Source organism: Rhinatrema bivittatum, chromosome 3 (genome assembly GCF_901001135.1).
Source record: "Rhinatrema bivittatum chromosome 3, aRhiBiv1.1, whole genome shotgun sequence".
Taxonomy (NCBI): Eukaryota; Metazoa; Chordata; class Amphibia; order Gymnophiona; family Rhinatrematidae; genus Rhinatrema; species Rhinatrema bivittatum.
In genome coordinates this window covers 589604531-589627613 of record NC_042617.1, presented here as the reverse complement: position 1 = coordinate 589627613, position 23083 = coordinate 589604531, and the positions used below count along the sequence as shown (strand labels likewise).

The window sequence follows — 23083 nt, the reverse complement described above, 5'->3', positions numbered from 1 at the left end:
AGGAGGAAGGCGATGATCAGCACAACACCGAACACTTTTCTCCCAATTCCTCTAGCGTTACCTCAGCCCATCTCACTGATGTATCCGCTTCAGACAGACTCACAGCTAACGATCGAAGCTCTGCAGTTATACTGAAGCTGCGTCCTTCTGTACATCTGCAGGCGCAGCGTGGAAGGCGGGAAGAGTTTACCTGAGTTATCGATGGCCTTTTCTCCTTCCCTCTTCTCGCCAGCGTGTCCAGCCCTTTCAGAGAGGTGAACAGACTCTTCTTGCTGTGAGCCTTTTGTGAGAGGGAGAGGGAGCGCTTCCGAAGGGCAGACTCATCCCGGGAGCATATCTGAGGAGAACGAAAACTTTAATCACTCTGTGCGGCACAAGGGAGCCAGGAGCCATGCGATGAGAGATCGCCTCTCTTAATTACATTATATGCTAATTAGTAATATCTCTAATATCCCACAAGGTCACACAAAGCAATGGTAAATACACAGCACCAAAGTAGTATTAGAAAATCAGCACTCCCGACTGCTTTTCTATAGTGTTCAGAGCCATGCAACCAGGAAACATGGCTGCAGTGTACACAGTACACATTCTGCAGCTCTGATTGCACATTTCCATGCAGCAAATCCCGCCAGAACTTACCAGAGCATGAAAGGAAGAGACCGAGAAGATGCCGAGCCTGCCCAGTGCCAGTTTGGATGGACGGCTTGCAGCTGCCAGGAGGCCTTTCGGATTCGGCAGCTCTCCTCCTTGCAGGCTGGCCAGGTAGCACCGCATCCGGAAGAGGTCCATGTTAAACTTTTCCAGATTCTGCTCCCACTGCTGGATCTATTTGGAGAAAGCAGAGGAAAAGGGTTTGATTTCTTCCGCTATCAGGCGGGAGCGCACACTGTGGGTTTCCTGTGCTAAATAATATGCACTCAGCCACACTGCCCTGAAACAACTTGCTGAATGATCAGACTACAAAAGAAAGCTGGTGGCCTTACAACCTAGACGACAATTCAAGCAGTCGCCTGCGATGAAACGCTACTACCTGTGCTTAAAGAGCAGTAAATATGGAAGCTTGCACCTTCCACAGGAGAAAACGGCAGTTTAAATGAAAAGCTTTTTTTCCCCTGTGATTTGGGTTTGCTGAGCATCAAAGGAACTTTTTTACGTCCTCTCTGGTGGTAAATCAAAGAGCCTGCAGAATTTATCAAGAGTCCATATACTGCTGGAGCAGCTCCCCAACAAGCACCACACGGCTGGTGGAGGTAGAATTAGTAGTCAGAAAGGTGTGTGCTGCGTGATCCCAAACCCCGAGTGCTGATATTCAGCGCTGCTAAGCCAGATAAGCAGCGACTCCTGAATACCCAGCATGCACCACATGGCCGGATAAACCACTAATCCGGTTAAGCAGTTAGCTGGACATCTAGTGGGCGGTTAGTGGGTGGAGCTACTTATCCAGCTAACTTACCCCTAGATTCATCAGGCCGTGATGCTTTACCATAGGAGGGGGGTCCCACCATCGTGAGGGGCGTTACCACAACAGTGGGGCCCCTCCCCCGAAAAAGCATCGTGACTGTACGGCGCGTTCTGTCTCAGGGCCAAACACCGCGGGACAAAAGAACGCAGCGAGCAGCCGCTTAATGCGATGGTGGCTCCCAACCTCACGGGACCGCCACTGCCTTAAAGGACCGCTGGCCCGAAAAAAAAAAAAAGTCACATGCAAACAGGGAGGCTGAGCGGGGATCAATGCTGACCCCATCTCAACAGTCCATACTCACCACTCCCATACCCCAAGTGACAGTGATGGCCCCCCCTACCCTGTTTCTAAAAAAAAAAAAAAAAAAAAAATGTACCGGGTCCCACCCCACCCCCCCAAAAAAAAAAATATTAGTGCCCTGGCCCCACCCCTCCTTCCCACCCTCGACACCCCCTCCCGTACACCTCCCGCATCAGGGCCGGGTGCCCCCTCGCACCCAGTATTTTCCATGACTGGGCCAGGTGGGAGGGTGCACCCGGCCCTGATACTGGATCCGTTTTTAGCTGCACAGAGAGTGAGGAGGGTGGGGAGGGGTGCCAGGATACTACTTTTTTTTTCCTTTCTGGGGAAGAGAGGAGTGGGGTCTGGGGCAGATTGACAAACTGAAGAGTAGGAAATCAGCTGAACCAGACGGTACACACTCCAGGGTTCTGAAAGAACTCAAAAATGAAATTTCAGACCTATTAAATTAATCTGTAACTTATCATTAAAATCATTCGTTGTACCTGAAGACCAGAGGTGGCCAATGTAATCCCAATATTTAAAAAGGGCTCCAGGGGCGATCCGGGAAACTACAGACCAGTTAGCCTGACTTCAGTGCCAGGAAAAATAGTGGAAAGTGTTCTAAACATCAAAATCACAGAACATATAGAAAGACATGGTTTAATGGAACAAAGTCAGCATGGCTTTACCCAGGGCAAGTCTTGCCTCACAAATCTGCTTCACTTTTTTGAAGGAGTTAATAAACATGTGGATAAAGGTGAACCGGTAGATATAGTATACTTGGATTTTCAGAAGGCGTTTGACAAAGTTCCTCATGAGAGGCTTCTAGGAAAAGTAAAAAGTCATGGGATAGGTGGCGATGTCCTTTCGTGGATTACAAACTGGCTAAAAGACAGGAAACAGAGTAGGATTAAATGGGCAATTTTCTCAGTGGAAAAGGGTAAACAGTGGAGTGCCTCAGGGATCTGTATTGGGACCCTTACTGTTCAATATATTTATAAATGATCTGGAAAGGAATACAACGAGTGAGGTTATCAAATTTGCAGATGATACAAAATTATTCAGAGTAGTTAAATCACAAGCGGATTGTGATACATTACAGGGGGACCTTGCAAGACTGGAAGATTGGGCATCCAAATGGCAGATGAAATTTAATGTAGACAAGTGCAAGGTGTTGCATATAGGGAAAAATAACCCTTGCTGTAGTTACATGATGTTAGGTTCCATATTATCCATATGCGGACGTTCAAGAAAAAACTCAAGACCTGGCTGTTTCAACAAACCTTCCCCTAATTCAGGCCCGTCACAGTTATGCCTCGGCATATATACTAATGCCTTCTACTCAATGAACGCTATTTCAGACACTATAAATGAGTTGTTATAGTTACGGAGTTACCTTTTGCTTCTAGCTTTTTCTCTCCCTAGTTCCATTATACTTGTTTTATTGTATCTTTTAAATCTGCTTATATATTAAAGTTAATGTTATAACCCCTTGTTCCATGTAAACCAATATGATATGATCTGTATCATGAATGTCAGTATAAAAAAGTACTAAACAAATGAATAAAATAAATATTAGGAGCTACCACCCAGGGAAGAGATCTAGGTGTCATAGTGGATAATACTTTAAAATCGTCGGCTCAGTTTGCTGCAGCAGTCAAAAAAGCAAACAGAATGTTGGGAATTATTAGGAAGGGAATGGTTAATAGAACGGAAAATATCATAATGCCTCTATATCGCTCCATGATGAGACCGCACCTTGAATACTGTGTACAATTCTGGTCGCCGCATCTCAAAAAAGATATAATTGCGATGGAGAAGGTACAGAGAAGGGCTACCAAAATGATAAGGGGGATGGAACAACTCCCCTATGAGGAAAGGCTGAAGAGGTTGGGGCTTTTCAGCTTGGAGAAGAGACGGCTGAGGGGGGATATGATAGAGGTGTTTAAAATCATGAGAGGTCTTGAACGGGTAGATGTGAATCGGTTATTTACTCTTTCGGATAATAGAAAGACTAGGGGGCACTCCATGAAGTTAGCATGGGGCACATTTAAAACTAATCTGAGAAAGTTCTTTTTTACTCAACGCACAATTAAACTTTGGAATTTGTTGCCAGAGGATGTGGTTAGTGCAGTTAGTGTAGCTGGGTTTAAAAAAGGATTGGATAAGTTCTTGGAGGAGAAGTCCATTAACGGCTATTAATTGAGTTGACTTAGGGGCAGATTTTCAAAGGGTTACACACTTAACCCCCGAAAAGCTGCCCCTAGCTGCCCCTGCGCGCGTCGAGCCTATCTTGCATAGGCTCGGTGGCGCGCGCAAGCCCCGGGACACGCGTATGTCCCGAGGCTTCGAAAAAGGGGCGGGAAGGGGGCAGGTCCAGGGGCAGATCCCGAGTCCTCTAGTGCAGCGGCTTGTGCTGGGGGATGGCGCGCCAGCACGCGCAAGTTACGCCTGCCTCGGGCAGGCGTAACATCTGAAACAAAGGTGGGGGAGGATCTAGTTAGGGCTGGGGGTGGGTTAGATAAGGGAAGGGAATGGAGGCAGCCTGCGCGGTTCGGCGCGCACAAGTTGCACAACTGTACACCCCCTTGTGCACGCCGTCCCTAGATTTTATAACGTTATAAAATCGGGCGTAGATTTGTTTGCGTCAGGTAGCACAAACAAATCTGCCCCTTAGAGAATAGCCACTGCTATAAATTGCATCAGTAGCTTGGGATCTTCTTAGTGTTTGGGTAATTGCCAGGTTCTTATGGCCTGGATTGGCCACTGTTGGAAACAGGATGCTGGGCTTGATGGACCCTTGGTCTGACTCAGCAGGGCAATTTCTTATGTTCTTATGAGGTTCCATTTTTTCATAAATCTGAGAAGGGCCTCTCTGTCGCGTGTGGAGTGATGTACTCCCCCTTTTGAACAGTCTCCTGCAGGGTTACGTACTAAATTAAAATCACCTCCAATGGTTGGTTTCCCACTGTTGGACTGCAGCAAGGCTATATCTAAATTTTGAAAATGCTCTCTCTGAAGTGTGTTAGGACAAAAGATATGAACTGAAATATACAATCCTCTGTTGCTGAGAAGGTGTACTATTAAAAACCGTCCTGCACATAATTCCCCTGTGCCTGGAGGTCTTTAGGGATGAGAATCCCCACCCCTCTGTATTTCTGGGCAAGTGTGCTAGCAGCCAAAATTATCTGATTAAACTGGGGGGACATTAACAGACGTTCGTCTCGCTTTCTTAAGTGCGTTTCCTGGATAAACGCGACCGATGCCTTCAGTGAGAGCAATTCCTTAAACACAATATTTCTTTTACGTGGGGAATTCAAGCCCTTAACATTTAAGGATACAAACTTAATGTTCACCATCTTCTTCGTGCGAATTATCTCACCATGAGATGCTGAAGTAAAGTTATCAACCGTTCCCAAGCACAGAAGAGTTTCCCCCGAGGACTGTGTCTGGATGCATCTAAACGATGCCGAGTCACGCTTGCACGTGCCCAGTGAGGTTCTGTCAAGGCTGCAGAAACTCTGAGGTACGTTTTCAGTGCAGGTCTCCAATCGGATGACGCCAGCCCATGTGTGAGAACTGCCGCCCGGCTCGTCCTCGGAGAAAACGGCTAGCACTTCACAAAACAAAAATCCACTGCATTTACAGGAACAGCCACTGCACGGACCTGACGAGGAGACGCCCTGTGCATTCCAGCCCCAAACGTCTGAGAGACGCGGCCCATCTTGCATCCATCTGCATGACTCAGTCACCGAATATCAGAAGCCTTTCAGTGGGCAATGTTTTTGTCATGAATTGTCTGACAGAAACCAAAATGGCAAAGGAAAAGAATTTTAATTAAAAAAGAAAGCGTTTCAAATGGAAAGCTGGTATCTAAAAATAAACTGTTAGGGCCTGGCCTGGATACAGGAGAGTGAAAGAGCTGTAAAATGTCCACGTGTGAAAAACTAGCTGCTAAGTCCGAGAATACATATGAAGACGGGCCGCAGTGCATTTTCAGCAAAGGCCACTATTAGTTCTTAAAGGGATAGACTATAGAGAGTTACACACACAAGAGATGATAGTTATATATTCCTAAGAGGGGAAAGGCAGATATCCTGTAAGCTGTCTTCTTTTCACTGATTTTGAAATAGCACTTTTTTTTTTCTTTTTTTTTGGTCAAGGAGTTAACTTCTTGCAATTTCTGGAAGCAAAACAAATCCATTAAAAATTGTGGACTCCATATTCAGCCACTGTGCAACTCTACTGGTCAGACAGATAAAGGTATCCAGCTAACTAGCGCTGTATATTCAGCCACTGTGCAACTCTGCTGGTTAGACAGATAAAGGTATCCAGCTAACTAGCGCTGTATATTCAGCCACTGTACAACTCTGCTGGTTAGACAGATAAAGGTATCCAGCTAACTAGTGCTGTATATTCAGCCACTGTGCAACTCTCAAAAGAGAGGAAGAGCTGAGTAAATTGCCTGTGGCCTGATGGCCACCCGATCATGAAAGAATTTTGTGTAGGGTGGGTATGTAACCAAGGCCTGAAACTCACTAACCCTGCGAGCCGAGGTGATCACCACAAGGAATAGCACTTTCCAAGTGAGAAACTTCAGATCGCAGGAGCAAATAGGCTCAAAAGGAGGATGCATGAGCCACGATTAACACAACATTGAGGTCCCAGGACACAACAGGAAGCTGGAGGAGGGGCTTCAATTGAAGAAGGCCCAGCATAAAACAACCTACTATGGGCTGAACAGAGATGGGCGTGCCAGCAACACCTTGATGGTAAGCACTGGACGGCACTCAGATGGACCCTGTCCGAAGAGGTTTTAAGCCCAGTCTCAGAGAGGTGCCACAAATAGTCCAACAACCTCGGAATGGGGCAGGTGAATGGATCTAAGCCATGTACCTCGCAAAAGACAGAAAACTTACTCCACTTCAATCGGCAGGACGTCTGTGTGGAAGGCTTCCTGGAAGCAACCAACACCTGAGACACATCGTCAGATAGATCCAAGGACTAGGCGCTCAACCTCCAGGCCATCAAGGCTAATGCCCAGAGGTTCGGATGGCACAACCTGCCCCAATCCTGTGTGATCAGATCGGGCACAGTCCCCATGCTGATATGATCTTGGATCAACAGGTCCTGGAGGAATGGGAACCAGACCTGTCTGGGCCAGTACGGGGCCATGAGGATCATGGTCCCCCGATCTTGCTGGAGATTCAAGAGAGTCCTCATGATAAGCAGAAGAGGAGGATACGCACACAGGAGACCTGAGCCCCAATGACAGGCAAAGGCGTCCGTCGCTGGAAGTCCATCTATCCTGAACAGGGAACAGAAATTGCTCACCTTGCAATTGCACGGGGAGGCAAAGAGATCCACATCTGGCATTCCCCACTGGTGGAAAATCCTGGCTGCTACTGTCAGATTCAGAGACCACTCATGCGGGTCGCCACCATGTTCAGTGGTCCAGCTAAATACATCGCTCGTAGGGACTTTCCCTGCGCTAGAGCCCAAGACCAGATCTGCACTGCCTCCTCACAGAGGAGGAATGACCCCATCCCTCCCTACTTGTTGATGTACCATATAGCAACCTGATTGTCTGTCTGAATCAGGACTACTTTGTGGGACAAGCGGTTTCGAAACGCTCAAAAGAGCATAATGAATCACCCAAAGCTCCAGGAAGTTTATCTGGCATACAGATTCTCGAGCTGTCCACCGTCCCTACGTGTGGAGGTCGTCCACATGGGCCCCCCACCCTTGGGTGGAGACATCGGTGGTAAGAACTACTTGATGCGGAACAGCCTGAAATGGGATTCCCTTCTCCAGATTGAAGAGGTTCTCCCACCAGGACACGGAGACATACAGAGGTGGCGTGATGGAGACATATGCCTCCAGGTCCTGGGAAGCCTGCTGCCATTGCAACCTCAATGTCCATTTGCACCCTGCACGTCCAAAGGCAGGCCAACGGGTAACATGGATAGAGGCAGCCATATGGCTCAGACGAAGCAGCAGTTGAGCAGGAACCTGTTGACTACAACGCATGGAGCTCACTAGCTAAAACAGGGCAAGAGCCCGATCACAGGGCAAAAACTCTTTGGCCTAAGTCGTGTCCAGTTTGGCTCCGATGAAGCCCACGGTGACCGTTGGTGGTGCTTACGGGATTTCCCTCGATGTTCAGCCCGGTCCTTCCCCAGCGCTGAGGATGCTGAAGATCCTGATGCTTTTGAAACCAGCGGTGATGGAGCCTATCACCGGCTCCTCTTTCACGGGATGAGCCTGCCGGGGAGGTGGGGGGTAGACTGGTGTCGACGTTCCCGATGCTGGCGTGGATGGAGTAGACTTTTTAGAACCAAAACGTTTCTCCATTTGTCCAGCCAAGCATGATGGCCTTTGGGGGTCATCTGATTGCACAGCTGACACTTGCGGATGTCGTGCGATGCCCCCAGGCAGAGGATGCAGACCTCATGCGAATCTTTAACAGACATGGTCTGGGGGCACCACCGAAAACAGGATGCTGCCATGAAAAATAACCGGTGAGCAGTTGATGGACAGCAGCCACCAAGAAGCAACACATCGGGTATCGACTGCAAAGAGGCAAAAAAGAGAATAAACCTACCACGCCGCAGAGGGCCACCAATGGAAGAAGAGGGACCAGACACAGAAGGAAAAAAAGAAGAAATCCAAAAAGGAAATCTTGAAGAGCAGAGCTCCAACAACCGCGAGGCAACTAACACCACGGGAAAAAAGAGACGGAAGGGGGATCCTCATGGACGTGCAGATAGTGGCATGCTGGGCATGCTCAGTGTGCCAGTCAAAGTTCTAGAAACTTTGACATGTTTTCCGCATCGGGGCTCCATCTGATGATGTCACCCATCTGTGAGGACTAACATCCTGCTGTCCTGGGAGAACTAAATCGTCATCTAATAGATGCTGCTCACCTGACCATCGCTCATACCTGGAAAGGAACTTCTGATTTGGAGCTGCCATAAAGTGGCAGAGATGGCTTCTCTTGAAAGGCTGCCTTGTTCCTTGAGAGAGTCGCTAGGCTCTTATAATAAGATATGGCACTTGCACTGGACTTGGAGGAAGAGGCTGGAACTTAATGGGAGAGTATGTGGAGATCTCTCCATATGTCTTGCTGTCCTGCAGTTGAGTATTTTGCTAGTGGGCTTCTGACCTTTTTCATTATTGTCTTACACTATGGCATTCCTTCCACCTTTACTATGGATTATTCCTTGTATCATGATGGTTAACCTTTGTGCTGGTTTAAATAAAAAGTTTTGTAGAAAAAATGTGAGTTTAAAATTAGTTCACACAGAGCTTTGAGGTTATTTGACAGGCAGACATTTTAACAAACAAACAAAAAAAAAATATATATATACCAGCAATTCTGAAATTTAATTAACCATAACACAGGAAAAATGCAAAGAGTAAAGCTATCCTGAAAAGCATTACTAGAGTAGAGTGTTCATTCAATTAAATGTATCTCACTCCCTGTAAAATCCAGGTTTCTTCCCGTTCAGTACAGCCTGTGCTTAGGACAACGCCGGGTAATGATAAACAGTGAAAACAAGAGGCAGAACTTGCTGTCAAAAGATTGGAGCTACAGACACAGCGCTGTGTATTTAAGTACATTTGAAAGAGGTGAATGATCAGATACGGCAATTTACTTGCATTAGCTCAAAAACCTGAAGGAACGCAACTCCTTCTGCAGGCTGCTCCTTTCTGACTCACTGAAAAGATTTAACCAATAAAACTCATATGAAAGCTGCTGTGTTGTAAAGCAACTTGAAGCTGGCCAGATTGGAAGATAAAGTCAATTGGGATTAGAATCTGAAAATTGTTGACTCCCCCATGTTTGCACAGTTTCAAAATGAGGATGGGGAGCAGAAAAGGATTCGATATCTTGCTTTCCTTGCTACTGTGCAGAACCTTTAAGAACCTCAGTAAAAGCCCTGTTACAGATGGCAGACGGAGCAGGCAGACCTGGTGCTACTGCTGTCTGGCAGGGGTCCCATGAATGCGTCTCCCTGAATGTTTAGATAAATTCTTAGCATACAAGATTAAGCTGTTGACAAAGGCAGCGGGAGATTATGTCTTTTTTTAATTATAGTCCACGAGAAAGGGTTTTCCAGTGGTTAATTAACATATTTGATGGTCATCATAATGCAGACCTTGAACAATCTAATTAGGACACCTTACATACACTACCCTTGTTACTACTAATCTCTGACTATGAAAAACCCGCGGAGTCTGGGAGACCTAATCTAGGGAAAAGAAATCTTCTTGTACCAGCTAAAGGCAATACTGTGCAGCACGTGGCTCTCAGCAGCTAAATACACAGCCCTTTTATTTCTACTTAAAGTCAAAGGACTGAATTATATGATTTGCAGATGATCGGGCCTTTTACTCAATGAAGAAAACAATTTAGCTGCTTTGCCTGACTAAATCAAGAGTTCGATTCATCCCCACTCAGGACTAAGAAAAGTTTGAGGCCAACAATTTTGTCATACGAGATGCCTACGCTTATTCATACCCTACATTTGAAAAAGGCCTATTGAGAGCCCCCACATACCTCAGGAAAAAGTACACTGGAAGGCCGTTTTCCAAGGGACATCTGCAGGGAAAGGTCAGTGCTTTATCCGGAGAAACGGCCCTTTACACACGTAAGCTTAAGCGCGCACGCGCTGTATGCATGCACACGGACCTGCACGGGGGCGCAGGGGCCGATCCAAGGGACATCTGCAGGTAAAGGTCAGTGCTTTATCCGGGGAAACGGCCCTTTACACACGTAAGCTTAAGCGCGCACGCGCTGTATGCATGCACACGGACCTGCACGGGGGCGCAGGGGCCGATCCAAGGGACATCTGCAGGTAAAGGTCAGTGCTTTATCCGGGGAAACGGCCCTTTACACACGTAAGATTAAGCGCGCACGCGCTGTATGCATGCACACGGACCTGCACAGGGGCGCAGGGGCCGATCCAAGGGACATCTGCAGGTAAAGGTCAGTGCTTTATCCGGGGAAACGACCCTTTACACACGTAAGATTAAGCACGCACACGCTGTATGCATGCACACGGACCTGCACGGGGGCGCAGGGGCCGATCCAAGGGAAATCTGCAGGTAAAGGTCAGTGCTTTATCCGGGGAAACGGCCCTTTACACACGTAAGATTAAGCGCGCACGCGCTGTATGCATGCACACGGACCTGCACAGGGGCGCAGGGGCCGATCCAAGGGACATCTGCAGGTAAAGGTCAGTGCTTTATCTGGGGAAACGGCCCTTTACACACGTAAGATTAAGCGCGCACGCACTGTATGCATGCACACGGACCTGCACAGGGGCGCAGGGGCCGATCCAAGGGACATCTGCAGGGAAAGGTCAGTGCTTTATCCGGGGAAACGGCCCTTTACACACGTAAGCTTAAGCGCGCACGCGCTGTATGCATGCACACGGACCTGCACAGGGGCGCAGGGGCCGATCCAAGGGACATCTGCAAGGAAAGGTCAGTGCTTTATCCGGGGAAACGGCCCTTTACACACGTAAGATTAAGCGCGCACACGCTGTATGCATGCACACGGACCTGCACAGGGGCGCAGGGGCCGATCCAAGGGACATCTGCAGGTAAAGGTCAGTGCTTTATCCGGGGAAACGGCCCTTTACACACGTAAGATTAAGCGCGCACGCGCTGTATGCATGCACACGGACCTGCACGGGGGCGCAGGGGCCGATCCAAGGGACATCTGCAGGTAAAGGTCAGTGCTTTATCCGGGGAAACGGCCCTTTACACACGTAAGCTTAAGCGCGCACGCGCTGTATGCATGCACACGGACCTGCACGGGGGCGCAGGGGCCGATCCGAAGGGACATCTGCAGGGAAAGGTCAGTGCTTTATCGGGGGAAACGGCCCTTTACACACGTAAGATTAAGCGCGCACGCGCTGTATGCATGCACACGGACCTGCACAGGGGCGCAGGGGCCGATCCAAGGGACATCTGCAGGGAAAGGTCAGTGCTTTATCCGGGGAAACGGCCCTTTACACACGTAAGCTTAAGCGTGCACGCGCTGTATGCATGCACATGGACCTGCACGGGGGCGCAGGGGCCGATCCAAGGGACATCTGCAGGTAAAGGTCAGTGCTTTATCCGGGGAAACGGCCCTTTACACACGTAAGATTAAGCGCGCACATGCTGTATGCATGCACACGGACCTGCACAGGGGCGCAGGGGCCGATCCAAGGGACATCTGCAGGTAAAGGTCAGTGCTTTATCCGGGGAAACGGCCCTTTACACACGTAAGCTTAAGCGTGCACGCGCTGTATGCATGCACATGGACCTGCACGGGGGCGCAGGGGCCGATCCAAGGGACATCTGCAGGTAAAGGTCAGTGCTTTATCCGGGGAAACGGCCCTTTACACACGTAAGATTAAGCGCGCACATGCTGTATGCATGCACACGGACCTGCACAGGGGCCGATCCAAGGGGTGAAGTGCAGGCGGGTGCTCTCCTGGGTGCTTGATGCAACAGGCAAGTGAGCTGCCTTGCAAAAAAGGATGCGTTAGGGACAAATTCTGCATTCTGGCGCATCCATGGCATCGGGTGAACAGGAGATGTGGCTGTGAGCGAGTTAGGAAAACGGACGAAAGTGTGTTTCAAGAATCTTGAATAAACAGACTTTATTGCTCAAAGAAAAGCCTTTCCCATTGGTTTGAATATTTTGTTTAAGACTGCACCGCACCCCCTGCCTTCTGTGTTATTTTTGACTGTGTGGTTATTTGCCCTATCTATGCCACCCCACAGCTTCTCACACCCCCGCTTCTGCTCTTACGCCCAGCGATTCTGGATGCAGTAAAATAGGTAAGCGCTTAGAGAGAACTCGTCACGTCTGGCTGCATGGAAATGTATCAGGGGATGGGAGCTACAGCAGGCGTGGCCCCTTTTGTGAACAAACCGCACACTATAAATATTTAGGGATCACGTGTTACTGCTCACCGACTGACTGAGCTCTTACGCCCAGCGATTCTGGATGTAGTAGAATAGGTAAGCGCTTAGAGAGAACTTGTCACGTCTGGCTGCATGGAAATGTATCAGGGGATGGGAGCTACAGCAGGCGTGGCCCCTTTTGTGAACAAACCGCACACTATAAATATTTAGAGAGCACGTGTTACTGCTCCCTGAGCGACTGAGAGCAAGCATGGTCGCACCAGTCAGATCCCCCCCGCGCCGCGGGAAAGTTATCACGTCGTAAGAGTCCGACTGCTATTGACTGGAACGTGCAAGCAGAGCCAGATTAAGACAAACTGAAGCCCTAAGCTTTGTCAAGGTTAAGAGGGCCCAGAGCACTACAAAAAAAAAAAATGTAAATCTTAAAGTGTTGTCATTTTTTGGTAGTAATCAGCTTTGTAGTGCCAAAAAACAGAACCTAAATAAAATAAAACTTGCAGGCCCTAAACTGTAGTTTAGACAGCTTGTGCCTAAGTCTGGCACCACACCCAGGACTAATCTTCCTGGACGTCTGCCAGGACCCTGGGGACATGCCCTAGGGAAATCTCTGGCATGTAGTGCACTTTTTATTCATTTTGATTTGCTACGGCAGTTTCCTCCTGCTCCTTTGTGGCTTGCAGCTCAGAGGGAATCAGCCCTTACTGGACCACAGCACCACGAATCACACACAGCCGCAAAGGATGCTGCCCGTTTTTACAGCTCTCCCAGCTAGGCCAATCTTTTCAGCCAGCAGCAGTGCCTGGCTAAGGGCCATAGATGACAGCTTCCTCCAGAACCCGAGTCTGACCACTAGGTATCACCTCTGAGCCTTTCCAATGAAGACTTTATTCTTTGAGGCAGCTTTTCTTGTAGGTGAGGTCATATGCATGCTACAGAATTTGTGAGTATGGGTAGGAAGTGGGTGTTAGGGAATCTGTAGTGTGTAAAGTAGGTGTGATGTTACTGCATGGGCATTATATAGTAGTGCTATATAGTGGTACAGTGGGTAATTGTGATGCACTCCTGAATGTACATGAAATAAGCAAGCATGGCTGTAGTGTTATATGTGCATTGCTATGTGTAAAGCTGTATGTGAGCACAAACAATGGCTACACGTGTGCAGGAGTATGTGTGTATGTGTGTATACAGTGTGTGTACTGCTAGCACGTGTCTAACAGAAAGGAAATGAAAAGGAGGCGTGATAGAAAGGAAGGTGCATGTGTGGCGACAGGACTGTGGCAGCCGCTCGGCGTGCTCGTGCATACGGGACACCTCTACACAGCTCTGTACTCTGAGCGCGATACAAACATAACCCTGAACGGCTCTGGGTTCGATATGTAATGGCAGTAATCAGTGTACAGTACAGCCAGATCCCCTGGTGAATATTACAGCAGAAGCCCTTGCCGCCGCTTTGCTTCTTCAGAGTATTATAGCTTTAGTCACAATGCACTGAAGTGGCTGACTCAGCACAGCTGTGGCAGAGATAACCACAGGAAGATCCTCATCTGCTTCCTACTTCCTAATACAAGTCTCTCCTGCTACTGAATTCCACAGGGCTCGGTATAATAAGACAAGCGCACACTCACACACAAACATTTTTCTTTAGCTCTCAGTGCAGTAAGCCAATGATTATGCTAATACAACGGGAGTTAAAAAATGCATGCAATCCCAAATGTCACGTCGACGCAATAAAGTGCATGCAAACTGGAACACGCACAATCAACTCTCCTGGGCACTTGTGAGCTGCCTTGCAAAAAAGGACGCGCGAGGGACAAATTCTGCATTCTGGCGCGTCCATAGGTAAACAGGAGACGTGGCTGTGAGCGAGTTAGGAAAACGGATGCTCAATTAATGGGAATCCGTTTTCCTAACCTGACCGCTTCCTGTGGTGCCTCCTACTCAGTATCAGGACGTTACGTTTTCCCCGTTAAACGTACACATTGGGTGCACAGTGATCTTTTTGCATTGGGGAGTTGTCTCATCACTAGTATGGGGTTCGAATGAGAGGACGCTAACCTCTACGCATATCTACGTGCATTTACATGGGATGAGTGCTATTACTTACTCGCAGGTTTGGACGTGCATTTTGGATGCGCTAATCCCCTTATTGCATCAGGTGTTAGCCTAGCGTGACCAAAATGCACGTACAAGCGCTCATTAACCTGTGCGCTAGGCTCAGCGCAAGATATTGCATCGGCCTGATTGTGTGTAAAGGAAATGCTTAGCGCATAAAAACACATCTAATCCATGATTTTCACACAGAAAGCATGGTTTATAGGCTCAGTATATGTTTTTCTATGCATAAAATATGACTTATGCATACAAAAAAAATGCTTTCTGCACATAAACCATTTTTCTGCATATAAAATATGATCTCTGGGCACAAAAAAGGTTTTCAACAAAGAAAGCATTTTTTATGCCCATAAATCATATTTTATGGACAGAAAGCAAGCTTTTTGTGCATAAAGCTGGTTTTTTGAACATAAAATCCCGGCTGCAGTTCCCAGCATCAAATTCCAGCTTCTGCCCACAGACTCCCTGGAAACCTTACTCCATTCTGAGCTAAGAGTTGAGCTTCCAGCGCTAAGAAAACTTGAGATGTGCTGGCGCGCTTCTCTGCACCGGAGGGTAATCGCTAACGTCATTACTAGCATGAGATTCGAATGAGAGGACGCTAACCTCTACGCACACTGTTGTGGGCACTGGAGGGTAACAGCTAACGTCATTACTAGTATGAGATTCGAATGAGAGGACGCTAACCTCTACGCACACTGTTGTGGGCACTGGAGGGTAAACGCTAACGTCATTACTAGTATGAGATTCGAATGAGAGGACGCTAACCTCTACGCACACTGTTGTGGGCACTGGAGGGTAACAGCTAACGTCATTACTAGTATGAGATTCGAATGAGAGGACGCTAACCTCTACGCACACTGTTGTGGGCACTGGAGGGTAATCGCTAACGTCATTACTAGCATGAGATTCGAATGAGAGGACGCTAACCTCTACGCACACTGTTGTGGGCACTGGAGGGTAACAGCTAACGTCATTACTAGCATGAGATTCGAATGAGAGGATGCTAACCTCTACGCACACTGTTGTGGGCACTGGAGGGTAACAGCTAACGTCATTACTAGTATGAGATTCGAACGAGAGGACGCTAATCTCTACGCACACTGTTGTGGGCACTGGAGGGTAATCACTAACGTCATTACTACTATGAGATTCAAATGAGAGGGCGCTAACCTCTACGCACACTGTTGTGGGCACTGGAGGGTAACAGCTAACGTCATTACTACGATGAGATTCGAACGAGAGGACGCTAACCTCTACGCACACTGCTGTGGGCACTGGAGGGTAATCGCTAACGTCATTACTACTATGAGATTCGAATGAGAGGACGCTAACCTCTACGCACACTGTTGTGGGCACTGGAGGGTAACAGCTAACGTCATTACTACTATGAGATTCGAATGAGAGGACGCTAACCTCTACGCACACTGTTGTGGGCACTGGAGGGTAACAGCTAACGTCATTACTACTATGAGATTCGAATGAGAGGACGCTAACCTCTACGCACACTGTTGTGGGCACTGGAGGGTAACAGCTAACGTCATTACTACTATGAGATTCCAATGAGAGGACGCTAACCTCTACGCACACTGCTGTGGGCACTGGAGGGTAACAGCTAACGTCATTACTACTATGAGATTCAAATGAGAGGACGCTAACCTCTACGCACACTGCTGTGGGCACTGGAGGGTAACAGCTAACGTCATTACTACTATGAGATTCAAATGAGAGGACGCTAACCTCTACGCACACTGCTGTGGGCACTGGAGGGTAACAGCTAACGTCATTACTACTATGAGATTCAAATGAGAGGACGCTAACCTCTACGCACACTGCTGTGGGCACTGGAGGGTAACAGCTAACGTCATTACTACTATGAGATTCAAATGAGAGGACGCTAACCTCTACGCACACTGCTGTGGGCACTGGAGGGTAACAGCTAACGTCATTACTACTATGAGATTCAAATGAGAGGACGCTAACCTCTACGCACACTGCTGTGGGCACTGAAGGGTAACAGCTAACGTCATTACTACGATGAGATTCGAATGAGAGGACGCTAACCTCTACGCACACTGCTGTGGGCACTGGAGGGTAATCGCTAACGTCATTACTACTATGAGATTCGAATGAGAGGACGCTAACCTCTACGCACACTGTTGTGGGCACTGAAGGGTAACAGCTAACGTCATTACTACGATGAGATTCGAACGAGAGGACGCTAACCTCTACGCACACTGCTGTGGGCACTGGAGGGTAATCGCTAACGTCATTACTACTATGAGATTCGAATGAGAGGACGCTAACCTCTACGCACACTGTTGTGGGCACTGGAGGGTAACAGCTAACGTCATTACTACTATGAGATTCAAATGAGAGGACGCTAACCTCTACGCACACTGCTGTGGGCACTGGAGGGTAACAGCTAACGTCATTACTAGTATGAGATTCGAATGAGAGGACGCTAACCTCTACGCACACTGCTGTGGGCACTGGAGGGTAACAGCTAACGTCATTACTACTATGAGATTCAAATGAGAGGACGCTAACCTCTACGCACACTGTTGTGGGCACTGGAGGGTAATCACTAACGTCATTACTACTATGAGATTCGAATGAGAGGACGCTAACCTCTACGCACACTGCTGTGGGCACTGAAGGGTAACAGCTAACGTCATTACTAGTATGAGATTCGAATGAGAGGACGCTAACCTCTACGCACACTGCTGTGGGCACTGGAGGGTAATCACTAACGTCATTACTACTATGAGATTCAAATGAGAGGACGCTAACCTCTACGCACACTGTTGTGGGCACTGGAGGGTAACAGCTAACGTCATTACTACTATGAGATTCGAATGAGAGGACGCTAACCTCTACGCACACTGTTGTGGGCAATGGAGGGTAACAGCTAACGTCATTACTACTATGAGATTCGAATGAGAGGACGCTAACCTCTACGCACACTGCTGTGGGCACTGAAGGGTAACAGCTAACGTCATTACTAGTATGAGATTCGAATGAGAGGACGCTAACCTCTACGCACACTGTTGTGGGCACTGGAGGGTAACAGCTAACGTCATTACTACTATGAGATTCGAATGAGAGGACGCTAACCTCTACGCACACTGCTGTGGGCACTGAAGGGTAACAGCTAACGTCATTACTAGTATGAGATTCGAATGAGAGGACGCTAACCTCTACGCACACTGCTGTGGGCACTGGAGGGTAACAGCTAACGTCATTACTACTATGAGATTCAAATGAGAGGACGCTAACCTCTACGCACACTGCTGTGGGCACTGGAGGGTAACAGCTAACGTCATTACTACTATGAGATTCAAATGAGAGGACGCTAACCTCTACGCACACTGTTGTGGGCACTGAAGGGTAACAGCTAACGTCATTACTACGATGAGATTCGAATGAGAGGACGCTAACCTCTACGCACACTGCTGTGGGCACTGGAGGGTAATCGCTAACGTCATTACTACTATGAGATTCGAATGAGAGGACGCTAACCTCTACGCACACTGTTGTGGGCACTGAAGGGTAACAGCTAACGTCATTACTACGATGAGATTCGAACGAGAGGACGCTAACCTCTACGCACACTGCTGTGGGCACTGGAGGGTAATCGCTAACGTCATTACTACTATGAGATTCGAATGAGAGGACGCTAACCTCTACGCACACTGTTGTGGGCACTGGAGGGTAACAGCTAACGTCATTACTACTATGAGATTCAAATGAGAGGACGCTAACCTCTACGCACACTGCTGTGGGCACTGGAGGGTAACAGCTAACGTCATTACTAGTATGAGATTCGAATGAGAGGACGCTAACCTCTACGCACACTGCTGTGGGCACTGGAGGGTAACAGCTAACGTCATTACTACTATGAGATTCGAATGAGAGGACGCTAACCTCTACGCACACTGCTGTGGGCACTGAAGGGTAACAGCTAACGTCATTACTAGTATGAGATTCGAATGAGAGGACGCTAACCTCTACGCACACTGCTGTGGGCACTGGAGGGTAATCACTAACGTCATTACTACTATGAGATTCAAATGAGAGGACGCTAACCTCTACGCACACTGTTGTGGGCACTGGAGGGTAATCACTAACGTCATTACTACTATGAGATTCGAATGAGAGGACGCTAACCTCTACGCACACTGTTGTGGGCACTGGAGGGTAATCACTAACGTCATTACTACTATGAGATTCGAATGAGAGGACGCTAACCTCTACGCACACTGCTGTGGGCACTGAAGGGTAACAGCTAACGTCATTACTACTATGAGATTCGAATGAGAGGACGCTAACCTCTACGCACACTGCTGTGGGCACTGAAGGGTAACAGCTAACGTCATTACTACTATGAGATTCAAATGAGAGGACGCTAACCTCTACGCACACTGTTGTGGGCACTGGAGGGTAACAGCTAACGTCATTACTACTATGAGATTCAAATGAGAGGACGCTAACCTCTACGCACACTGCTGTGGGCACTGGAGGGTAACAGCTAACGTCATTACTACTATGAGATTCAAATGAGAGGACGCTAACCTCTACGCACACTGCTGTGGGCACTGGAGGGTAATCGCCAACGTCATTACTAGTATGAGATTCGAATGAGAGGACGCTAACCTCTACGCACACTGCTGTGGGCACATTTTTTTGTGTGCAGAACCTTTTTGCTGCTTCGGCAGTAAAGTCTGCACACAAAATACGTGCAGACGGCCGTGGGTGCACCAGCATCTCATTCTTCCTGCTACCAAGCTCTCATCCTGTACTTTGGGTTTCCTGCTTGCCTCATCTCCTTCCACTGTTCACGCTGGCTTAGCTTCGTCTTGCTGGAAATGTCGCCCTGTTGTTCTTACCGCTCTTCCAGCTCCTAAAGTTCAGGCAGCCCCTTTTATACAGCGTTTAATTTCACTTTAATTTCTGACTTAAATTCCCACCTTTCATGACCGATCGGCCACTGCAAAGCGGATTACGTTCCAGGACAGAAAATCTATTTTACTAAAGCTGCAGTGCCCGGTGCTGCAGCTTTAGTAAATCCTACGATAATTTCCCTGGCGGAGCCCAAACAAACATTGCACGACGGTGGCCCCGTATCCCGGGGCTGCCACGTTTTAAAAAGGGCAATGTGGGCTCAGAGCTCCCGCCACTAAACGGAGTGAGATCAGCGGCCTCTATACGGACCCCAATTCCCCAGCCCCCTGAGGTGGCCAAAAGTTACAAATGAAAAACAAAAGGCCCTTAGGAAGACCCCACCTCCATTTTCAAGTATTGCCCCCTTGCCTGGGACCCCCAGCCCCTCCCTGGAGCACTCACTGGCAGCCCCGGTGGCCTCTCTCTTTGATTTGATTTCATCCCGTTCCTTCCATCCTCAGATTTCATGAGCGTTTGCTTCTCATTTTATTTGATTACTTTGAGTTTGACTTTCTATTTACTTTTCCTAGTGTTTTCACTCTGATTATTTTTTTTTTTTTTGCACAATGTTTCTTCACCGGGTTGTCCTTCGATATTGGGCATTTTTATTCACGTTAAATTGACACTGAACTGCATTATCAATGTTGTTTCTCCTTTCCAGCGTATAAGAACGAAACGTCTCTCTCTGATGCCCAAAGCAGGCAAGGAGGTGGCGAAACAAGGCCACTACTGGGTCCCGGTGGTTTCTTTAATTGGTGAGCAGTATCATCGTTTAGTTCGTTTTTGAAGAATTGTATTTAAAATAAATCTTGAGAAATAGATCTGGACACCGAGTATGTGATTAATCTCTGAACTCTGAACGCTGCTTTGCAGTAAGCTCTCTTCGTGCATGCTGCGTCTGTATTTACAAATCAGCAAATGATTGGATATCTTAGCTTCTACTTTCATTTTTGGTTTCTTTCTTACCATTAGCACATCGTTATCTGTTCCCTGGCTCTAATTCTGTTATTCCTCTTATTCCTTCAGGGTTATGAGCAGAGGTCACCATATTTCATCATTTTCCACTGATCGTAAGTGCCTGCACAGCAATAAAAAATATAAATATACTCTTCTAAATTGATATTTCAATCAAATTAAGAGCCACACCCCGGTAGAAGGTTGTTGAAACCCTTTGAACAGCTGTGCCAGGAGGAAGCTGTAGAAGCGAGTACAGTAGCGGGAGCACCTGATAGGGGCCAATAGTACGGGGAGTCAGATAGTTTTTTATTAACCTCTGTGATGTGGGCTGAGTGGTCTAAGATGACAATGCCACCACTTGATGACAATGTTAAGAGTCATTTGATAGAGATCTGATCGCAAGACGTTCTGCCTTAGAGAGTTTAAAATGTTGGCGAGCAGGAATAGACTCAAGTTATGAAAGGTCATGCAAAACATCATTCTCAAATGCTATTTGGGGGTCCAGTGGGCCTGGTGGGCACCAACTGGATCGCTTAGAAACAACAGATGGATCCAGAGGAGACTATGTTGTAATGGAAGAAAAGAACCATTTCAGCTTAAGTAGGCTCAGAAAACGATATATTTAGGTGCGTGTGTGAAAGGCATCAAATGAGACGGTAAGCATGAAAAATAACCCATGCTGTACAGCCTGTAACTCATAGGAGGTACGAGGTCTATTAGATGAGTTAGGGTTAGCAAAGTAGAATTACTGTTGTTGACTGCCACAGATTCGGAGTGAGGACGCTCACTCCAAGCGGAGATTTGGCCAACATTCTCTCCACCTAGCATGTTGTTGCCCAGGAAGAGAGAACGTTGCCCAAACCACTTCTTGGAGTGAGCGTCCTCACTCCAACGGCCAGCAAATCTGCACTAGAGACCACTGTTCTGTCCGTAGGTCTCATGTGGAATGCGAAAGTGGCCCCCAACCCCCGACGCTCATACCTAATCCCCACCCCAAGTTAGTAGGTAGCCCTCCCATAGGGATTGAAATACCTATGTAGGGCATAGGCACTATAGTAAGTCTCTCTCTCTCTCTCTCTCTCTCTCTCAGCCTGTCTGGGACTATCAGCAAATATTGTGCACCGCGATAAAAGACTGTTAACTTTTTTTTTTTTTTAAATCTTAGGCTCTGACTCCAGTCGTAACTCATCAGAAGGTAGGGTGTTCCAAATTTTGGGGCCGGCCAACGACAGTGCCCGATCCCGCACAGAGTTTGGGAGACAGTACTGATAATAGAGCATGAAGGCAAGGAGGAGGAATTCGTTTTAAAGCAATGATTTTCTGGGTGATATGAGGCTTTGTTTCAGGTGGCAGGCACCTGCAGTCCACAGCAAATCCATCTGCAGCCCTCTCCGGGAGCACATAACCCTGACAGGTTTAACAGGCCAAGCCCCAAATTGCTTTTTACCACAATAATCATTTATCTTTCTGAAGGTGTTCTGTGCTGTATCTCAGTAGGGAGCATGGGCGTTTCGCCTGATTTTCTACGACCTTTCTCCCATGCAGTGTCTGTGGGAACAGAAAGCTCAGCAAATCAGGCCCCGCGTCTGCCATTAAAAAGCTGAAACACCCCTCGTCAGCCACGCTGCAGGTTTAGTTTTGGCCACAGCAGGACTTCCTGGCTGTGACACCTGTACAGATTGCATCCTCAGTTCCTTTAGTTTCAGAATATCACAGACCCCCCCCCCCCCTGTGCCAAACGATGACTGCGAAACTGGAAAAACCTGGATGAATGCCAAATCTCAGCTGCCTTGCAACTTGTGCTTAGCAGATCACAAGAGGACTGAGAGATGCAACGTGACCCGGGCAGCTGGCTCCCTCACTAAGAATTACTCCGGCCTCTCGTGCCATCAGTCAGCAGAGATTCTCTTGTTCCTCACACAAAACGCTGCAGAATGATATAATCCTAACGCACTGAGGTGACGCTCTCTGCGTGTGTGTGTCCTGCCGGTACTCGTCCGCCTTCACGCGCAGAGCGAGGACGTGGGCTAAGCTGCGCACGGGTACTCGCGTTATTTTGCACGAATAGCAAGCGCGGGTCCATCTGTCAACTTTTTCTGACCCAGTTTTCAAAACGAAAAATTCCCCTTTGAAATTCGACGTAAAATCTGGGGGTTACAACATTGCCCCCCCCCCCCGGCACAGTAAATCAGGTCAGATCCGTCAGCTACCAATTATATTCTCATAAGACAAACCCTGCTGACTTAATATTATCCACCCGTGCCCAAAAGAGAATGCAAGCAATGGATTATGAATCAGTGGCACAGAGCAGGCCGTGATGCCGCCATAGAAAGAGAAACTTCCTGCTCCGGCCTGGCTGCCAATCACTCGCAGCTTAGATCCCCACAGAACACAAAG

The 23083-nt window shown here is 47.9% G+C and overlaps 1 protein-coding gene across 1 annotated transcript in view; it reads right to left on the bottom strand.

The window, feature by feature from the left end:
* The window catches only part of TIAM2 (T cell lymphoma invasion and metastasis 2), a 486712-nt gene that overhangs the window by 264627 nt on the left and 199002 nt on the right, over nt 1-23083 (bottom strand). The window contains exons 8-9 of the mRNA XM_029596699.1: nt 640-825; nt 191-337 (exon numbers count right to left, since the gene is read on the bottom strand). Coding sequence (XP_029452559.1) covers nt 191-337; nt 640-825 — 333 coding nt within the window. The remainder of the gene's footprint in view (nt 1-190; nt 338-639; nt 826-23083) is intronic.